General features: G+C 38.3%; 1 protein-coding gene across 1 annotated transcript in view; it reads right to left on the minus strand.

Moving 5' to 3' along the window:
• Positions 1 to 861: 861 nt before the first annotated feature.
• The window catches only part of nxph1 (neurexophilin 1), a 53,046-nt gene continuing 31,170 nt past the window's right edge, over positions 862 to 22,737 (minus strand). Inside the window, exon 2 of the mRNA XM_069176361.1 lies at positions 862 to 2,843. Within this exon, the coding sequence (XP_069032462.1) occupies positions 2,088 to 2,843 (756 nt within the window). The 3' untranslated portion in view covers positions 862 to 2,087. The remainder of the gene's footprint in view (positions 2,844 to 22,737) is intronic.

A 22,737-nucleotide genomic window follows, 5' to 3' on the forward strand; every position in this document is an offset into this window, starting at 1 on the left:
ATCATCGGCTACAAACTGGACAGCCTGGAAAAGGTGGTGGAGAGGAGGACGCTGAACAAACTATTATCCATATTGGATAATCCTGACCACCCTCTCCACCACCTGCTGCAGGGACAGCGGAGCACTTTCTCTAAAAGATTCCTCCAGCTCCGCTGTCACAAGGACAGATACAGGAGATCATTCCTGCCCACTGCAATAAGACTGTACAATAATTCACCTCTGGCAAAATCCATCACAGTACAATAACACTGTTGACTGTGTTTCTTGGTTTGTTTGTATATAATATATATAGATATATAATGTACTGTATATACTGTGCATTTTATATTTTATATTTTTTACTGCTGTTTACTGCTATTTTATTGCTTTTCTATTATTCTATTCTATTCTATTATTTTATTCTATTATTTCTATTATTATCTTCTTGCTTTTGTATGCTGCTGTAGCGAAAAAATTTCCCCTCGGGGATTAATAAAGTAAATACCTACCTACCTACCTATTAACACTATCAACTATAGAATATTAACAACTTTTTTTTGTTCACAACAGACCAAATCTACTGTGTTTAGTCATATGACAGTACACCATACAAAACATTCCATTTCTTTTGGACAGCCTAATTCTCCCATCAGCCTCCTGGAAAATACTAGAACCACTGTTACATTTCAATGTATCAATACAAACTGGCGCTTTGTGTTGTAGACCATCCTCATTCAAACAGCTGACAGATGTAGTGATATGTAACGAGCCTTCAACAAACCATTTCTAACTCATTATTACGGCAAGAATCACAGGAAGAACTCAGACGTGCCAACATTCAATTGATAAAATTTACGGATTTCTTTAATTCATATCTCAAGCCCCCAACCAACCCCAAACCCCACCCCCGATAAAGAAAATTTCAATGAATACTTTTAATATATTGAGTCAGTTTTACAGCTTCTGTACAGATTTGCTGTTTTAATGAAATTCACATCGAGGGCAGCAACATTTTTTTCTTTGTTAGAAGAACCAAGAACGAGCATAAATGGAGTGAACAAGAGGACTTAGCGAGAAAGGGGTAAACACACAGCTCATTGGGGGCATGTACAGAAGCAGCGTAATTGGGATAAACTATGTACAATACAAACCATTCATACAAATTAAGATCTAAGATATTTAATTCAATACATTACATTTGATATATTAAGTGACAATGAGCAAGCCCCGTCTCCCACAAACAACCCACTGATCAATCAGTCAGGTAATCAGACATTCAGTCAGCACAGAATTAACCAATCATCCAACCAACTCTACATCTGGCTGCAGTAGAAAGAGCACTCTGATGACAGTTGAGGATTGACAGTGTTATAGTATCTGAGCATGGTAACAGATTTTCTCTCATGACTGAGAGCCAGAGGCCCGCTCAGTCTCAGCTCACATGGGTAAGACCACCTTACATTTCAGAAATTATCAACCTTCACTGTCCTCCTCAGCTGCTTTAACAGTTTTGTAAAATCATCTGAGGATTATATTTTTTTTTAATTGTTATTTGAATGAGGAGTTATTTTGTTTTCCAGTTATGCAGGATAAACTGCAGAGCGTAAATAGCACAGCAGGGGCAAACACTCCATATGTTGTTGTCCAGAGAGTAAACGCATTGTATATGAAATATACCCCCAAATAAATAAAATACAATTATTAACATCTTATTGTGGCAGAAGTGTGATGTAAACAAAAAGCAAACAAGAAAGGGCAGCTTTTAATAGTGACGAGTACAAGCTGAAAAGGACCAATAAACCCATGCATCCTACACATGGTTGCAACAGGAACAAAATGTAATTCAGGTACGAAATACTAACTGTAATCACAGAGTTTCTTAGGTCATTTTTAAGCATCTTACTGTTCTATATACCACATTTTGTAACCGTTAAAAGTAAGTGCTCTCTGCAAAATTCAAGACATTAAATAGGGAAATCATTTGGGATGGGTGACACTCTGGTATGGACATGTTAAAGGACAGTACAGCTAACATAAACATTTCTCTGGGAGAGAAGCCCCAGTCTGTGCTCCACTTGTCCACTACGCTGTGTGAGAGGATAGGCATGTCAGCCGGAGGGGAAATAGGGAGTGTCACTGTGGTAATTGTAGTCCGGGCACACTTTCTGCACCAGTTTGTAGTCGGTGCTGTAGAAGGAAATGAAGATGCAGATGACTTTGAAAGGTTTGGAGCAGAGCCAGGAGACATGGCTTTGGGTCTGCTCCTGGTAGCACGTCTTGGATGGGTCAAAGTTGCAGAGTGTGTTCTTGGCACCCTTCTCCACTTTCTCGTACTCTATACGGCAGTTAAAGGACTTTGAGTCCTTTGCATCGATGACTGACTGCTGCGCCGCCACATCAAACTCCACTATCTTGGTTGGAGGAACCAAGCTCACTGATACGTTGCCCTGGCCTGTGGAGTTGTGGCGGAAGTAGACACTGAAGGTGCCGTTGCCATGATCCACAATCTTACCAGTGATCAGCAGGTTGAGTTTGACCGTCTTGATGTTGGAATGGAAGTCTCCCCAGCCGAACATCTTCTTAAACTTCCCCGTTTTGACCATGGGCCGCCGTTTAGCACGCGGCCGTGAGTCCTGCAGGTCTGTGGAGTTCCTCAGCCAGTCCCACAGGTCCTGCTCCGAGTAGGGCTCTGGAGTGTCATAGCGAAGGTCCAAGGCTGTGCTGTTCTCTTTGCCATGTAAAGTCTGTGACAGCAGCCTACTGATGGACATTTCCTTACTGCTTTCTGTCCATATATGCTTAAGTGTGGATTTGGTGCTTCCTGACTTGACAATGTCTGACTTTGAAGCGTGGGTGCTTGTAACCTGAAAAAGAGCAAAACACATTTAAATGATTGATTTAAATCAATGTTCATAAACAATGGCTGAAGCCATTTGAGCCTCCTAAAAAGGTGATGTCCTTTGTACCACATTGTCATTCATATTGTCATATTCCTGTCAGGTAAATATCTATAAACTGTACTGTATAGTTATATCCAGTATTTGTCACTTTGAAGCACTGTGTTTACTTGGGGCTTAAGACATGGGGTTGTAATTAATTAATTACCTTCTTCATAAAAGTAAATTTACAAAACACATTATCTGATTGCTAGCATTGTTAACCTTCATGTTTGGTAGTTATAAATATTTCTACTGTTGTGTACCACTATTCTATAGGTCTGTAGTATCCTTTTATTTCCCAAGAAGTTTACCGTATAATTTAGTACTAATTGTATGTGACATTCCGAAAAATAGTTAACTTAACCCTGTGTATTTTAGTCAGTATACGGCAGGTAAGAAAAAAAGAAAAGATTTGTGCAACAAGCATGACATTTGACTTATATTGAGAATGCATTTATCAGCTATTCATTAATCCGGTAATTACAAATAAATATGTGTTTAGGCTTAAAAGTCCATGTATTTTCCACATAAACAGTAACAAACTACATTGGTTTCCACAATAAGAGAACATTAAGAGACAAGTTAAAAGTGGGCTTGAGCGAATACCATGAGGCCACTTTAGATGCCGCTATGAGCAACAGAAAACCAGTTGGTCTTTTTAGTTTTTATCCAAGGGCAACTGGACTTCTTTAGTTTCCTGAAGACGTTTCACCTCTCATCCAAAAGGCTTCTTCAGTTCTGAGCTCGAGAACTGAAGGAACATATTTAAGAAACTAAAAGCCGTCCAGTTGCCTTTGGATAAAACTTAGATTGATCATTACCTGGATGACAGAGAACCTTCACAGACAGGTGGATCTTTAAATATGATTTAGAAGTAGCAGTGGTGGTACAAGGCCATGAATGTGGGATGGAAGACTATACCAGAACCTTAGGGCAACGGACGAAGCCAGGTCCCCTTTAGTTTTGATGCGTAAATTAGGGACTGAGAGAAGTTGTTGTGAGGATCACATAACTAATCAGGAAGCACGGTATTGAGATGGCAAATAAGTAAGGTATTGTGCAACGTGTGTGCACGTCATTTCCTGTCATTTTCAGTGTTGTGTACAAAATATAAAGAAGACTAACTAATCAAAACATTGCTTCATGATGCCACTAGTGGTCAAATATAACATTGAACACATTTGGTGCTCTGCATAACAATCATCCCAAATGTAGTTTCGTCCACCAGAAAAGGTGAAAAGGCCATACTAACCAATAAGAACTCAATAACTTTATTTCAGCTCATTGTTGATATCAAGGACGTCAACAATTCTCATATGTGAGGGCAACTAAAACAAAATAAGTGAATCTTTTTAAAAACATGCTGCTGTTTGTTTGTATTTCTGTTTACTATTTCAAATTTTTAGTGTCACTAGTTTCACTTTACAAGGTCATGTGTACACATTACAACACTTAAGGAGGTGGGTGGTTGAAAATTGGAGTCTCAGTATAAGGTCCAATAAAAGCTTGGACCAATACAAAGATTTACTGCCATATTGGGTGATGTTAATGAGGCATTACTGAACAGTTTCATTGATATAAATCTGGAAAAACATATTTAAGTATGTTTTTTTCCTACAAAATTGACCAATCAACTGTATTCTGAGGGACTAATAGATTATCAATCTTTGTGGCAAGCTTCAATTTCAAATCATGATAGTGGACAGTTTCAAACTGGGAATTATAGTGCTGCAATCTGAGCAAGAACGAGAAGACAGCAATCAAAGTAAAACATATTGCTCACATCTCCTCCCTCTGTCAAATAGAGGCACTATCAGCTGGTTCACACAGATAAAGGCAATGGCCGTTCAGCGGGAAAAGACCAGATTATTAACTAGAGACTGCTCCTTGAATTGATGATTGATGAACCCATGGGTTTTCACTATTTAGTGCAGATGAGTGGTATTAGGTTCATACAAGCCCTAGTGGAGGTGTGACATTGATTGCCTGATTTCTACTGTAAGACATGACAGCAGATCCATCTTGCTGAGGTTTTTGCATTTTGCAGGTTGCCCACAGAATCAATACTTAGAAAATAAGGTTTTGCTTCCAATCATTTGGCCCTTTGGATTGAATTGCCTCACAGCACATCTCTCCACAGTAAGGGGGCATCCACAAACCTCCACATATATTGTAAAATGAGCATGTACCTGTACTGTTAAGTATGTCACAAAGTGGGGAACAGGATAAAAACAATAGATAATGTATAATATATCCTTTTTAGGGGATTCTGAGTTTTAAAGTTTGAAAAATAACCTACTTGATAACAATAATTGTATATAACAATCTATAAAGTGTAACTGTAATCTCCTGGATGTAATTGGATTTATTGGTATTCAAATATGTTTTATACAGTAAAATGTGCCTTTTCTGTAAGTCTCTTGAAAGATGAGAACAAAACTGGTAACCACACAAGTGAACTTTCATTACATCCAGACCAAACTGTAAAGATATTTTACACTGGTTCCCTCTCAGAGGAATGGGTTCTGGAATGTAGACATGAGGAAAATCAAAAGTGAAGAAACAAACAGAAGCTGACTGAAGTGAATAGACCACTCAGTTAGCCCATTCAGTGGAGCTGAAGAGAGTCTCAGGGGATCTATATTTAGCCTGAAGGGTTAAACTCAGAGAGTGCTTGGCAGTGTGAGGCAGACAGGCTTAGCAATCATTTTCTATTCAAACAGGTGAGGTAGTCTTCTCATACAGAAGGCTATCACAGCATGGTGGAGGGTGAGAATTACACTGGGAGGGATTTATGATAATGTGGATGCTTATGAAGAGAATCTGAAGAGGTCCCGTTCGCACAATGCAGTCAGCAGAATTTATTAAAAAGGAACATAAAAACAAGGCAAAGCACTGGAGATGCAGTTGCTTTGAGGAGAATCACCTTTTCTTCCCTTTTACTCCTCATACAAATTCAGTCGTTACAGAAGTAGTCAGGTTTAGAAAATGAAAATGTACAAATTTGCTCTTTTTACAATTACCTTAAAGTCATTGCCACAGAACTTCCCCCGAAAGTCTTAGTTCCCTGGAAAGTTCCCTGCTTCCTAAAACAATTGGGGATCCTACTTTAAGCACTCAAACACAGTTTGCCTTTGATGGGGATTATGTTCGACAGTTAACAATACATATTGGTCCGCTGGTGAATGTTACCCAACTGGGTTTTAAGCTTAAGGTTTTTGAAGCCAATGTGTCTATTATGTTGGTTATTTCGTAAACAACATTAGAGAGGTCGATCAAAAACACGTCCTCAGATTCTATTCAGTCTTAAGAGGCAGTTCACTGTTCAGCAGTTAAAATATTGTCTCAATTACCTTCTGTTTTCAGAATTGCTATACTTGGTTTGTGCATAATAGTCACGTTAAAGTAGGTCACATATCCTCCCCTTGGAATAATACATCACTCCACCTAAAATTATACTTGTATTAATTCAATAACGCTTAACAATTCCAATACATTAATTTCATGCCTTCTCTTTCCCATGGCTTTGTTTATTGTCTCAATGAGGTTTTTCTTCCTGCTAATGGGGAGCTTTTTCCACCCAGCTGTTGGAGTTGTTGAATTGTTGGATTTCTCTCTGAAATGTTATATGGTTCTGTTGTAAGGACTTGACTATGTACAGTGCCCTGAAATAACTTGTGTTGTGACTTGGCGCTATATAAATAAAATTGAATTGAAAAAGGTTACACTACTGGAACAACTAGAGCGTATTCATCCCAACTAATTGGAGTGTGTAAAGTGTGCAGTCTGCAGCTGTTTATCTCAGCTCATTGTTTGTCTTGTCCAGTGAATTTACTCTGTGCAGTGCATACAGACATGTTTATCTGTGCAGTACTCAGGCTAAGGCACCCTTCAGCTTGTTTCTGGCTGAGGGCCAATGAGTTTACTGGACCCTGGAGCTGCCAGCTGTAGAGTGCTCACCCTAAGGGAGTGGTGCATCTGGTAAATATGGCCTGCACTGAACAGGCCTCGCAGATACCTGACGAGTAGCCAGACAGCCAGTTGGTTGCCCCAAGGCAAGGAACAGTGCTGGACAAGGCAAGCAGCATAGATCTGTCTCTTACTATTCAATCCAGACATGACTTCTTTACCAAAGTCTCTGTGAATTCTAGAGGGAACACTGGCATCTTAAAATCTGTTGAGTTTTTTCAGAGGTTTTGTCGTGTTTTTTTGGCTTTCATGCAATAATTATTACATGCGAAACTCAAGCCACAGACAGGCATAATGAGAAAATGCTTCTGAGTTGCATTTTGCGCTTTGTTGGAATCAGTATTTATGCAATTTGACCCATTCCATTTACTAAAAGTCATATAGATAATTCCTCCTTATCAGTTGCACAAGTATAGGAGTGCTGAAACTTACTTGGGCACTTACTGAGTTTTGGTATTTTAACATTATGCAAGAAAAAAAATCAATCCATCAGCCAAACCAGCCCAGAGAGTGGGTGAGTGTCGCTGCTGGTCAGCTGTCATCAGAGATATGATTGAGTCCATCTGGGCACCGGCAAGAGAAAAAACTTGACCTCTTTGCCATCACCTCTGAAATTCTCAACTAGTAGATGATCCTGATGCAGAGGCAACAGAAAGGGCTGGATTATAATCCCATATTTGTATCATCAACCAGAACAGTGGTCAACCACCCTGGTACTTAAGACTCTTAATAGACTCAAAGTGTCCCCGTATGTGAACTATGGGAAAAATGACCAAATCAACAAAATGCTCTCCTTCTGAAACACTGATGGTGGTGTATGAAGTTGTGTGCAGTAGCGATGTGTCATCTACAAATGTTTTGTTTAAAAGGACACATCTGTTTGAGGAAGGAACTCAATCACATTTAGAAATAATATGTTCATTTTTCAGTTCAGTTAAGCTCTCAGTCGGTTGCTACAATGATCCACTCACTCAGTGACTGAGGGATACATTCACATTGAGGCCATTCTTTTCTTGAAGTTTAAGGCTAATCTTGACAATAATTAGCACAAAATAGTTAATGGCTTAATTCCTCATGTTGATCACAGTTACAAAAAGTGCATAGACATAAATGCTCAGACCTTCAAGTTCCCTGTTGTTTTAAGATTTCACCCCATAAAAACAAACTTAAAATGTTTGGTTGGCCTGTATGAGAGGAAAGTGTACAGAACCACTGGTGCTGCATCTACAATGAGGGGAAAATCCTTTTCCTGTGAAGAAATGGCACATGGTGATCTGTTCACTGAACTTACTTTCCAGTGAACATGAGCCCTGATTGATAGTCAGCAGCTCAAGTGACAGAATCAGGCCCAGCAAGTTCAAGAATAATGCCAAACTGTAAATTAGTTAAAAAGACACACACAAAAAAAAGCATTTATCTCCGATATTAACCAAAGACACTTTTAACTTTTCTGAACACTTTTCCCTTTCAAGTCTTCCATTTTTCTTGAACTCGGCTTTATACCAGTTTAAAATGTTCCTATAGACATCTCAGCTGATTCTAGTCATAGGTCATTTGCCACATTACATGTCAGTGTGTGTGTGTGTGTGTGTGTGTGCACGCGCATGACATGCATGCGTGCACAAGTCTAAGTTTGTGATGTTCGCTGATAACCATCAGACATGCTCTCTGCACACTGTCACCAGTGACAAACCCATCTTCAATAGAATCCTACATACATGGTGTGTACGTATTGTGGGGTGCATAAAAAACAAAAATATATACCAGAGAGTTGACATACCATGGCTGTATTTAACCAGATATTTCTACCTTTGAGCAAAAGTTGCTCAGAACCTGCAATTTGAATCACATTTCTTTGACACAACTGGATGTCAGTGTATGCGTGTCCATATATTTCTCAGACTTAAAACCTTTGCAACTGAATGTGTTATTTCTCATGTGAAATAATATCGCCAGACAGCAGGTGCAGCACTGTGCACAGTATGTGCTTTCATGAACTAGTTACAGGCTTTAATCAGTCATTTCTCTTGCAGTTGTAAATCAGGAGAAATTCTTTCCATGAAATATGAAATGGAACATGAGAAGTATATTCATCCTATGAAAAGAGCAGCATAATGCCTTCTCCTGACTTACAAAGCTCTCATCAACCAAGCTTTATCTTATCTCAAAGATCTATAAAATCTATAAGATCTTTAAGATGACGTTTATCCCGATATCAACAGCTCGTCGAGGGCTATGCCTAGACTCATAAAATCTTTAGTTACAGTATGTAACCAACATACCGTATCATCCTAAAAGAGTACTTTGCTCACAGGATGTTGGCCTACTTGGGGTTCTCAGAGTTTCTTAAAAGAGAATGGGAGGCAGAGCCTTCAGCTTTCAGGCCCTTTTCCTTTGGAACCAGTTCCAAGAGGCAGATACCCTCTCTACTTTTAATATTAGACTTAAAACTTTCCTATTTGAGAAAGCTTACAGTTTGGGCTGGCTCAGATGTCCTTAAGCCACCCATAGTTAGCAAGCCATAGTTATACTATTACAGGCCTGCTGGAGGACTTCCCATGATACACTGAGCCCCTCTTTTCTCTCATTAATTTCCCATGTATTTATATTCTACTATTGCATCTAATTATCTTGTCTCACCATTGTTTTTGTATTGTTTGTTGACTGTCTACATTATTCTCCTTGCTTGAGGATTTTTTTTTTTTGCTTTTTTAGCACGTATCCCTGGCACTGGAGCTGCATGTTTCTGGTCTTCAGTTACTGCCACCTTTTTCTATCCGCTCTCACCTCATTCCAACTGCTCGAGGCAAAAGGCCCCCACTAGCTCTGAACATGTTTTTTTCCTTTTACCAGCAAGTTTTTGCTTTCAGCTATTGCTCATGTAGGAATTGTTAAATTGATGAGTTTATCTCTGTAATGTTGAAACATTAAAGCTGTCAATATTCATGTTAAGTTTAAGACTAATTAAAAATATTTTGTAACACATTCACAACATCATATGTCTCGATTATGGGTCCTCATTTATACACTTGAGTACCACTCATGCTTCAAATTGTAACTCAAGATTTCTTGGTAGCAAAAATGTCGGCAGGTGTGTAATGATCTATCCCACTTTCAGCTATGCCCATTCATTAACTGTAATGCTCCCAGGATGTGACAGCTCCTCCAGGGCTGCCATACAAATCAGAAGTGGAATTCATACTGAGAATGTATGGTCAGACCAGATTTTACCAGATGAAATGCCCTTGCGTGCTGTGGCACAAAGTAGGCAGGAAAGGAAACACATGCCAATGAGAGCATTCCACAAGTGATTTTTTTGTTTTTGCGCTTTCATGGTGGTATCAGTTGCATCGACTTCAGTTGAAGTTCTTTTCTGCTGCTTGCTCCATTTTACCATAAAGTTACATAATCAATGATTCAAACAACTATATTTCCAAATTAAGAAGTTAATCTCCCCATCACTTCAAAGAGTACACCCATGGAGATAGCATTGCCCCATGATAACAATATCAGATGATGGACACTATAATAAATAATGATAGAAATGAATGCACCAAAACAGTAGACATTGTTGTTGTTTTTTTAAATCTCTCCCTATATAATATATTGTATACAAGCATCAACCAACAGTGACGTTTGTGAACAGCCTTGAGTTGGGTATTCTTATTAGTTGAACAGCAAAACTAATAAAAAAGAGTGACTTTAGCAATGACACGAAAATGAAAAATGTATTGACTTTGTATCTCATGAGAGAAGTTGAATGGGAGTCCATGGGGCCGTTTTAGAAGCTGTTTCAAAACAATTTGCATCATCTCTTCTTTTAACAACACTCTGTAACTGCCTGGGAACTAAAGAGACCAAAGTAAAAATGTTGTCCCATTCTTGCCTGTTGTAGGATTTCATTTGCTCAACAGTTCAGTGTCTCCTTTGTCATATTTTTTGTTTCATTATGCGCCAAATGTTTTCAATGGGTGACAGATCTGGACTGTAAGAGGCCATTTTAACACCCACACTCCTACTTCTTGTACTATGGAACAATGCTGTTGTAATACGTGCAGAATGTGGTTTGGCATTGTCTTGCTCTAATAAACAAGGCCTCCCTGAAAAAGACATTGTCTGGGTGGCAGCATATGTTCCTCCAAAATCTTTATCATTCAGTATTAATGTTGTCTTCCCAGATGTGCATGCTACCCATGCTAAAGTACACCAATGGACTAGTACACCATCACAGATGCTGAATTCTGATTTATGTGCAGAAAACAACGGAGGTCCATGATTTGCAAAAACAATTTCAAAGTTTGGTTCTTCAGAACAAAGGAGAGTTTTACACTTTGTCTCAGTCCATCTTAAATTAGCTTAGCCCAAAGAAGGTGGCAGTGTTTCTCAATCTTGTTTATATATGGTCTTATATATGGAATAAGCCTCCATTTGTGGATGCAGCGATTAACTATGTTCACAGACAATGGTTTTCGGAAGTGTTTCTGAGCCCATGTGGCTGTTTTTATTCAGCCTTTTCCCTTGCTTACAAAGATTTCTCCGGATTCTGCTAATCTTTTATTGATGCTGAACATGACGAAATTCCCAATTTTTTTTCAATGTTACTTTGAGGAACATTATTTTTTAATTGTTGCCCATGCAGTTTTTCACAGATTGGTGAACTCCTCCCCATCTTCACTACTGAGACACTGCCTCCCTGGGATGCTATTTTTATACCCAATCATGCTACTGACCTTTGGCCACTTGGCCTAATTAGTTGTGAGATGTTCAACTAGGTGTTTTGTTCAGTGTTACACAACTTTTCCAGTCTTTTGGTGACCCTGTTCCAACTTTCTTGAAATGTTTTGCTGCCATCAAATTCAAAATGAGCCTATATTTTTCAAAAAGAATGTCTGAGTTTCAACAGTTTCAACATTTGATATGTGGTCTTGGGTCTATTTTCAATTAAATATCGCTTTATATGATTTGCAAATCATTGCATTCTGTTTTTTTCAGCTGGTCCTTTTTTTTTTTTTTTTTTTTTTTTTTTTTTTTTTTTTTTTTTTAGTTTAAGGCACTTCCACATTGGCCTCACTTTTCAGACCCGAAAGCTATGTCCACTTTTATATACAGTCTATGATTGTGCACTTAATTTTCCACTGTATACTGTCCTTAAAAATGCAATGTCCATGGCATGTGGCCCAACTTGCAAACAATCCTGCCATGCAATGTGTTGCATTTGACAAATGCTAAAATAGCTGTTGCGCAACTAAACAGCTGATGTTGATGATGCAAAATAAATTAAGCTCACTGTTGTGTGAATTATTGAGTCTCTGCTTTATAGGGAGAAGTAAGTGAATGGACAAGGTTGTGATTTCGGAAACAGCTATTATTTTGACAATTAAATGCCATTTTAAAACCTGTATGTCACCAACACGGCAACTTGACTGCAGACAGCTAGGTCAGAGATTTGGGTGTAATAATGGAAGTGGCTAATTTAGCCTGTGGATATAAATTGGGCTACAAAGGCCTGGTAAACTGATTGTACAGTTCCAGATTTTCTTTAGTTTTCAAACATGTTGTCCGACTCACCTGACATTGACTCATTTACTTGAGGACATTTATCAGACTTCACACAGCTCCCTCCAGAGACACAAAAGGCTAAATACAACTTTTTCACATATGCGGTAGTGCTTACCAACACCTGATTGATTGATTTCACTTCGACAGAAATATACAAGAGTAAACTGAGCGACCTCAAGTCACAGCCACACACACACGGCCAAACAAAACCTCCAAATCTTCATGTGACTCAGACCTAGCTCTGATGCAGTTTGGTATTTTTTTTCCATTTGCCTAAGTTGTGAATTCACTGTAGGTTTGACTGTGCCTCTGGATGTCAATCTCTCTATTGCCCTTGTAAACAGTGTTGATGACTACCTTATACTTACTGCACACACAGAAACCTGCTCTTCCATCTAAATCAGAGCTATGAATGGAATTTTGTAATTCCTAATGCTACTGAGATGTAATTGCCTGAATGTACAACTGCTGACTGAAAAGATCACATTATATTAAAATCATGATCATGCAATATTTGACAACTCTTAAAGGGATGTCATCCTATTGTGGACTTTATTGAGCATTTTTGGTGACCCTAACCATATGGTTTTTGGTGCTTAAACTGAAGACACCTTGAGTGTGTCTGTGATACCACAGTAGGCTTTGACAAAACGGCAGTATTGAACACCTTTGACTAAGAAAGGGTTGCATAAACCTGTGTTTTCTGTGAGACGAAGAGCATCATATTAATACCTATAACTACTTACACTAAAATCCAGCTCAAAAAACTGTCTTTGAAGACTTGGTACACCTTATTGGATGGAGGAAAAAGTGAGATAATAAAGATAATTTAAACTATGATTACATTATAGCTTCTGATTTGACCTTGAGGTACCCTGAACTGTGGTCTTTTTAGAAGAACTCTGAAAGTTATTTTGTTTGTTCTTGTAATTAACTTGTCCTTTTTTGCTGAACAAACAGGTCTTATTGATGTAGCAGTTATTGCCAACAGCTGAAGAGTGGGACAATAAATCAAATCACACTTGCCCTGCAATCCATGCTTTATTATGTGCACTATGGTAATTTGCTTCTCAGTGACTGGAGAGGGAAATGGCCTAAGAGAGCAGATTGCATAAATTCATACTGTAAATGGTCTGTACTTGTATAGCGCTTTATCATATTTCAGTCTTAAAGTGCTTTAACATGGTTTTCCCATTCACACACTAATGAGACAGATCACCATGCAAGGTGCTGCCATCAGGAGTACATTCACAAACCGATGGTTCACCATCAGGAGCAACTTAGGGTTCAGTGTCTTGCTCAAGGACACTTAAGCATGTGGACAGGAGGAGCTGAGGATTGAACCGCCAACCTTCCGATTAGTGTGCAACCCACTCTACTGTCTGAGCCACAGCCTCCCATATTGTACACACTGTAGTAGTTAGGAACTACAGATACACTGTACACAAGTAACCATACATTGTTAATTCTAGTTTTCTAACAGCATATAACAAAATGATATCCCTTCTTTTTTTTTGTAATCGAAAACGAACCAGGCCTGCACCAACTCATATGCTTTTTAATTGTCAAATAAGACGAGATGAAATGAGCTCCAATTCTCCACCTCTTTTGAAAGTTTCCAATCATCATACTCACGGCTTGGGAGCTGCAAAGCAGGTAGACAATAGAATGCTTTGCAAAGAATGAAGGCCTGAGAACAATATGTTGCATGAAAGAAGGCTTTTAAAAGATCCAGAGAATGAAGACAGAACGGGTAAAAAAAGAGAAGAGGAGGAATATCTGTTGCAATTTAGGAATATGAAGACTCAGGAGGATTTGATCCTAAACATGCGGGCAATTAACCCTCAGTTTAGTTTAAGAGGAAAATCAGCCCTCCCCAGTTGATCACTCATAAATAGACATACTAGATGGTCTATAAGAACATTATTTTTTTACTGCCATTCACATACTGTTCACTGCTGTAAATATCAACAATACAACTATAACAGCAGCTGTCAGAGGCCCATGCAGGGTGACATTTTTTTTAATTCAAATTTGTTTTTATAACTCAATAATAGTTAAAATTCAAAGTAACCATTCAACAGCACTTAAATTATTTGTACTTGAATTTATTTTTGTCTTACAATGTTCCAAACCTGTATTTTTCATATAAAACACCACTTATTTAATTTTGGCTGTTTTCTTCTCAAAAATTATGAAGAAAGACAACTTGCTGGGAAATAGTAGTAGAAGTAGTTTGTACAATGATCTTGCTATCTGTCATGTGTGTTGTGGCTTTGTGATACAAATTTTTGCTCAACAGTTAAATCTTTAAGCAAGAAGTAAGAGTGCTTCAGCAAATGGATAATAGCTTAGCTGTATAAACAATACTTAGTAAACCCAAACAAAAACGCAGTGCACAAAGGAAAGAAAGTCTGGTGAAGTCAGATAAAAACAAAAGTGGCTTATGGCCCCTTATGAGTTTATTTAACCCTTGCTGGTTTAAATTATTACATTATTCTAATGATTGCTGTGACAATAATAATATACCACAGGTACCCTGCAATGCAAAGATCAAGAGCCACATAGCAAAGACAAAAAGAAAAGAAGGAAACAGGTGTTTCTCTGATTGTTATTACTTCAGCACTACCAAGAAAGGTATCAAACTCCCAGGAACATAGCTGTGTTATTTGCACCCCCAGCAACTGTGCTTATTGTGAGTCTTGCTGGCTGTTTGCAGATTAAAGGTTCCTTTCTGCAGTGATTCACAGGTTAAATAAGTTTTTTTTTAAAAAGGCAACATTTGTTTGACAGGACTGACTCATGTGCCCAATCTCAGCTTAAAGTAAGAGCATGTGTGTGTTCACATGAACAGAGGAAGAGAAACGGGAGCATTGTTGCAAACATTACAGGATGCAAGGAACGCTGGCAATTTCTGGAGACAGGGGCTTGAGTGTACTGATGACTAGCTACTTGCAAATTGGCCTTGGAAGACATATGGAGATCCCTGGAGAGCCCAACAGTGGGAATGTGCTTAATAGAACTTGTAGCATGGTACAAGACATTTAAACTGATGGAACAACCACAATGTTTTGTCTTAACACCCCTGTCACAGTTCAACAGGGATTGGACCCAACTGCACAAACAGGGGCTGGAGCAAACAAAGAACTTTTACTTACAAAGGAAAACCAAGTCCAGGCAGTAGAAAACAAACAATGCAAGTGCATGCAGGGCACAGATCAGAAAAAAATACAAACAACGCAGGAGCCAGCACATATACGTGGCTCTGATGTTCAAAAAAACATTGTAACATCTACACAAGATGGCGTTCCATTTTGAAGCATCTTAAATTGATCGTCTGAACGTCTCATTGTGCGATTAAACTAACATGTCGCAACAACATAACAACAATGTGGAAGAGATGCAAGTTTACAGAAACAGAGAAGGAGAGCGGCACAGGGACATGAGTGGGGGGGTTGAAGGGGTTGGGATAAGGGGCACAGAGCTGACTCTCAACCCACTGAAATAATTCGATAATCTGAGCCTGAACAATGCAATTACATTGAGCCTAACAGGGTTCAGGTTTAGAATTACAAAATGGTCCACATTTATTTTCTCACGCAAGTTTTAAGAATTATTTTTTTGTTCTGCTGTGTGTATTGAGCACACAATTAAAGACAACCAGAGCCTAACACTCCTGATTCACTCATCTTTAACATGTATTTGCTGCGTCAATGCTCCAGCAATAATGTGCAACCGTTTACCCGCAGAAGAAATTTTTTTTTAAATATAGAGAGGATAGAGGTCTAAAGGCTCTCAGACATATTACCGCACCACAGAGATGACCCTTGTGAAGAGACGACCACAAGAATAATTAAAACATCTGAGCCATAACTATGATAATATTAAGCCTGACAGGGTTGAGCGTTCCAAACTCTGAGCATTCAGACATTTAGCCTAAGTTTAAAGAATGAGCTCAAACTTTTGCTGTGTATTTTGAGGACAAAATGAAAGACAAGCGAAGCCTGAAGCTCCAAATTCACCGTTAATTATCCTCATCATTTGCATTTACATCCATGTCATGATAAACAGGTGAAACTAATCATGTTACCCTAAAAATATATCATGCGAGGTTTCAGTCAGATTTATATCATCATAATCATGATAACATTTATTAACACTGCACTAAAAAAAAAAAAACTGTCATGCTTCACAGCAAAGTGGAATAAAAAAAAGGGAAATGCAGTTGGGTACGTGATGATTCACAAACAAATTTGTATGACAACTTAATTTGTTAGTATATTTGACGTTATTCTATACGTCAGAAGTAGTCTAATTGAGAAAGTGAGAAAGGCTTACTGACACTGAAATATATTTGCCCATCAAATCTGTACTTGTAGCGTATGTGTATGACGTTTTGGTTCCTGTATTTGGGTAAAAAAAAAAAAAAAAAAATCTAATTTTGATTTAATATATATCTAAACGATAGCCCGTCTTAAAATAAAAACAAAAAAAAGCAAACACTTTGGATAAAACTTAAAATGTACACAGTAGTTTATCCAAATGCTCAAGTGAGACCAGTACACAACTAATAAAATGACTTGAGTCATAATTTTAAACAGTATTTATTATTTTGAAATGGAGGTCTTAGTGTGAAATGGTATTTAAAGACCAGAACATTAAAATCAGTTGAAATTAATATTTTTAGAAAGTATTTACAAGCCTAACATAATCCATTTATATTATTTTAATTAACTTTACACAACTCATTATAAACAATTATATTTTTAGTGCAGTATCTGACTCATGGACTGTATCTGATTCCAAAATATAACATGATACAGTGGAAGGACCTTTTGATGTCATGGGGCAACCCCAAAATGCTCCCGATGGCGTACCATCGGTGTATGAATGTGCGTGAATTTGTTCCTGATGGTGAGTGCCTTGTATGGCAGCTCAGTTTCATTAGTTGGTGAGGGTGTGTGTGAATGGGTGGGGGGAAAACAGTGTGTATAAATGAAGATAATTCACTATTAAATGTGGCTTGTTAAAATGAACATGCCTGTTGCCTTACAGTTTAAATTCATATCATAATTTCAAATATTTGGTTTAAAAACATCCAAATAGTTGATCAGACTGATTTTACAGTCAATGGCAGGACTTATGTTTATGTGGAAGTCATTATGTCATGTACCACATACGGAGCGTGAGCATAAGCATGAGTTTATCCAGTTGGTATCAAGTGACAACAGTGACGTCACCCATTGGTTTGTGAAGCCTTGACTTTGAATTTTAGCCATTGCTTTTCGCTGTTTTGGATCCAGAAGTGAACACGAACATAGAAGGACAAGTAAACAGTGGATCTGGCTTGATTTATGCTGCACACACCAATAGCAGAAACCTGACTGCACCACATGTGGGTTAATCAAAAAAAAAATACAGCTTTTTGCAGATGGACTGCCAGAAAATGGATTGGAAGAAGTGACTTCTGCAAATGACACCAAAATGACCCTTAAAAAAAATGCATTGACTTGTATTTCATGAGAGAAGTTGAATGGTGTTCTATGGAACCAGAGCCTTTTTGGAGTCATCTTCATGATGGTTCTGCAATTGAAGGCACTTCCGCATGGGCCTGGTTCAGACCTGGCAGATATGTCCACTTTTATATTCAGTCTATGGGTTATAAACGAGCCGTCTGCACTCCCTGTTAGCGCTCGGCTGTGCCTGCGCTTGTGCATGCATGTCAAGTACATTCAAAAAATAGAGCTAAACCCCTGACCCCCAGTAAGTGTTTAGCGGTATAACCTTACCCACTATGCTGTGAATATTATTAAAACTAATCATCTCATAATGGTAGGATTATACTACATTTTACTGTTATCTATATCGTACATATCTATATCTATAATCTGAGTAGCAGTTTGTAGTGAGTACCCATTTGAAAACCATATTACAGTTACGGTATAAATAGTGATGTAGTGGGTAGTACTGTCACAGTTCCAGAGGGCATCACAGCAAATGTAGTGGAGTGTGTTTTCACCTTCAACTGCAGAAAACTGTTGTAAGGAAAGCTATACAGCAATACCACAAACTAACCGATCATACAGGCAGACAGGCATTTTTTTTGAATGGGTATTGCATGAGTCTCTTCAACTTCATACCAAAAGTACTCTTGACACTTGTCATGGTTTTCCAGTCCTTATGTTTGCACATTTTGCCCATTATACTGTGTATTATCTCTGCTGAGTGTAAAAGTAGGCATTTTTTACGAGATGGTAAATTTTTGTTATTCAAGTTATTTCCAGGTGTCCAGATTATGCTATCGACACAAATTAAACATGTGTGTTCAAACAGCACTGCGCATTGAAGACACTGCAAAGTAGGACTAAAGTCATGTAAGACTAAATGTTTTTGGGTTGGTTTGTCAAATACATTCTACATGTGGGAAATACTTTTGTAGTTAACACAAATTACAAACTATCCTTTGATGTGTTTTCTGCTCTGCGACATTGGGCAGCACATAACGATATCACCGAAGCATTCCGAGGCCGCTCTCAGTCAAAGTGTACACATCTCAAAGTGCTCCTTAGAGAGAAAAAGCTATGAAATACAGCCACTAACGGCCATAAACACCCTCACCAGACAATACAAGTTAACTATTGGTGCTTGGTGTCACACGACTGCTAAGTGCTGCTGGATGTCACAGTTTGCCTGTTTTAAAGCTGTCTAATGGTCATGTAAGCAGACTGTTAGACACATCATTACAGAAGATGTTCTTGCTCTGCGTACTTGCAAATGTGAAGACTGCGTATATGTTTCAGTCTTTTATGCCCTTGCTATTTTCTCTCTGCCTTCATCTGTTTGAGCACGTCTCCTACATTCAAACACGATCACAAATTTTAAGGGGCAATCTGTCAGATGTTTCGATTAAAATGTTAAGAAACAGATGAACCATAGCCACATTATCTATAGAAATTGTAGTGTCAATATTTTGTCAGATATGTCAGAGAAATATTGTGTTGCAGAGATATTTACTGAAGTTAGGATGCTAACCAGCTAGCGGTGTTCTGATCAGCAATTATTCATCAGTCTGGCATTATGTCATCTGGGGGGAAACATTTCCACATCATGCAATGACGGCAAAGGTGAACACGAGGAAGTTCAGACTCTTCAAACAATATGACAGCAAGACAATGGAACACTGTGGGTTATAAGGTAGCTCGGTCAGTTAGCACAGTGTAATTTGTTAGCGAGTATATTATTTGTGGAACAGGACTTAAAATAAAAATAGTTCATTGGTAATTTGCTTACCTGGAAACTCAGTAAGGTAAAAATAGGTGTCCAGGATACCTTTGGCCACTGAGTGGGTTATAGCACTAGTTTATGCTGCTTTTAGATGGAATTGACATTTCTAATAAGGGATTAAATAAAATTTTGGATCTGTCGAGCATGTACTAGAGCAGGCAGAAGGGTCATATATTTACGTGACATGGTATTTTTGTTTCATTTTTAAACTAATTTTACTCTGGTGGTACATTTAAGTATATAGCGAGTGTCATTTGTTTTCCCCGAGGCGTTACAAGCCACATTTCCTGGGTGTGCCGGTCTGATGTACTGTGTATGGATGAATCCTGGTGAGCCGCCGCATTTGTGGGGCAGGAAACCGTCAAAAGATCCATGACATTTTTTCATTGTCTGTCTCCTTGCCGGTCTTCTCTGTGTGTCCGCTGGAAGCTGCAGTCACTCACGACCGCCCCTAACATACAAAGAAATGGGATTTAATTTAATTTAGCTCATGTTAATATTGACTTGGAAATCAATCATACCAATTACTACTAAAATAAGGCTGGTATATTTAGATTTGTATTAATAAGACCAAACACGAGTCCTGATTATACCCTACATTTGTGCTGGATACCACAAACAACAAACACCTGATTGACTCGTCTGAAAGCCTGCCAATTATTTTTGCAAAGGCTCACAGGAAGTACATTTTATCAGCTGGATATATTTATGCAAATCCCTTTGCAGAGGTCCACATCCAGCCCAAAACACAGAATACGCATGTGCCACATCCTTGGTCCTATTCTCTTGAGACAGTTACATTTAGTGTTTTCTTGTATTTTGATGTTTTCAAGCTAAACATAAAAGGACAGCTTTTCCTCTTGCTGACAGCAGGTTGCCTTAATATTTTTTTGTGCAAATTGTGGAACTCCAGATGTACTGCAGAGCACCTGCGGGGCTTCCGATGTAAATTGGAGGACACAGAAACCATGAATTGGCCTTTATGGTATATGATTCATTCAAACAGTATCATTCATAACTTTGGATTAAAATGTAGGGTATTGAGCCCGAAATGCTGATTTGTACTATGGTATGCAATGAGCTGTGCTAATGTGAGTTAGACTTCTATGTTAATGTCAAATAAACTGGACTGTATTCATATGGCATGCCATTTCCTTTTGTTGTCTGACAACACTAAAAAAAAAAAAAAAATTCATGAAGAATCAAAACTAATTTGTATAAGTACTATTTCCAAGGTCAAGTATACATGTTTTACTCTCAATTCATGCTATGTCTTCTTCTGCATCCAAGTGTTTAATTAACATTTATAAACAACGAACTGTTTAGTGTCACATCTGATGTATAAATCCCAGTAATGCTATTGCTAGTCTTGTTGTCTTAAGAGTTAAAAATCAGGGTTAGGATTCTTGACAGTGAAATTCAGATGCTAATATGTCCCGAGGTACCATAAATCAAAGCAGGCTTTATTTGGCCAGCATGCAGATGGCCCAAATACACAACTCACCTCAATTAAGACCTAAGGATGAGAGCTAAAGGGGAAAAGTATTTGGAGAGGAAAAAGGGCACCTGTTCGCCTGTCATAACCACAGCTCCTCTGATCAGCAGCTCGGAGCTTCCCCCTGAGCTGTTTCAATGCTGAATTAATGATGGCAAACAAAACCAAAGCCTCCTCACAGCCCCTTTGTGAGTTCATTCTCTTTCCACTTTGGTCCCTCTCAACTAATCTTCAGTGTCACACTTAATGAGATTTTCAGTTTGTAAAGTAAGTGGAGCAATAACTCCCCCAGCACAAGCTGCCATCACCACTCCCAGGATCTCCTCAAATGCTTTTAAGCAACACACTTCTGCACCTTCTGTCTATTCCTCCACTCAATAAAGGATGCATTATGAAGGATTAATACTTCTAAAAACTCACATTGCATTATTGACTGTGAAATATGCAGCTGAAAGTACAGTATGCATGTAATGCAGTGTTATTCGCTTAATTATTGAGCAGTTTAATGAGCATAATGAGCAGTTTCTGCTGCTTTACAGTCTTGGAGAATAACAAACAGAGAGTCATTAAACATCCAGATAATTAGATCAATATGCATATCAACATTTGCTCAATTAAATAAAAATTCTGCTGTCATCTGCAAAGTGGGTTTTATATCATATAATTACTGTTTTGATTAGTGTGATGTTGAGCATAATCTCTCAGACAACTGAGAGGATCTACAGCAACACATTTTGACTTATGTGTATGTACGATGTTAACTTTTACTGAATTAAGTTTATTTTGTATGTTGTAGTTAACCTCAGAAATATTTTTTAAGATGTGTGTGAGTCTTGTAGGGTGTTTAAGTATTGTTTATGTGTCATGCATTGCAGTCTAATGATTGGAATGGGTCCGGTTAGGGCTACTAGGAGAAAGTGAAGTCCTCAACAGTTGCATGTGCACAGAAAATTGCTGTGCAAGCATCCTTCATTCAGTAGTCAATTTTATTAATTACTGTGATATTCAGCCAAATACAACACTGACTCCATCATCACCCTTTAGAGTGGACAAAGTGGACATGCATGTGTAACATGTACTTACACAAATGAAGCTATGTGACCGTTTGTTAAATAACTAATTCTGTTATTCTATAACGTTACTCAGAGACACTATAAAAGGTCTGCAACTTTTTGGTAACAGCCCATAACATCATGCCAGTTCACACTACATCTATGTTGACCTATACAACCAGAAAAGTTCTGGTTCAAGAACAAGCTTCATTATGGAAACAAAAAGCCATCCAGCAAATTCAATTCAATTCAACTTTATTTATATAGCGCCAAATCACAACATAGGTTATTTCATGGCACTTAACACATTAAAGTCCTTACAGCAAGACTTTACAATATTATACAGAGAAACCCAACAATACAACAATTTCCACATAAGCTAGGAGGGGAAGAAAACTCCGTCTTAACAGGAAGAAACCTCCGACAGAACCAGGCTCAGGGGTGGGCGGCCATCTGCCTC

Source organism: Embiotoca jacksoni, unplaced genomic scaffold (genome assembly GCF_022577435.1).
Source record: "Embiotoca jacksoni isolate LCO1_2020_lvr unplaced genomic scaffold, fEmbJac1.0.p SCAF_7, whole genome shotgun sequence".
Lineage (NCBI taxonomy): Eukaryota > Metazoa > Chordata > Actinopteri > Embiotocidae > Embiotoca > Embiotoca jacksoni.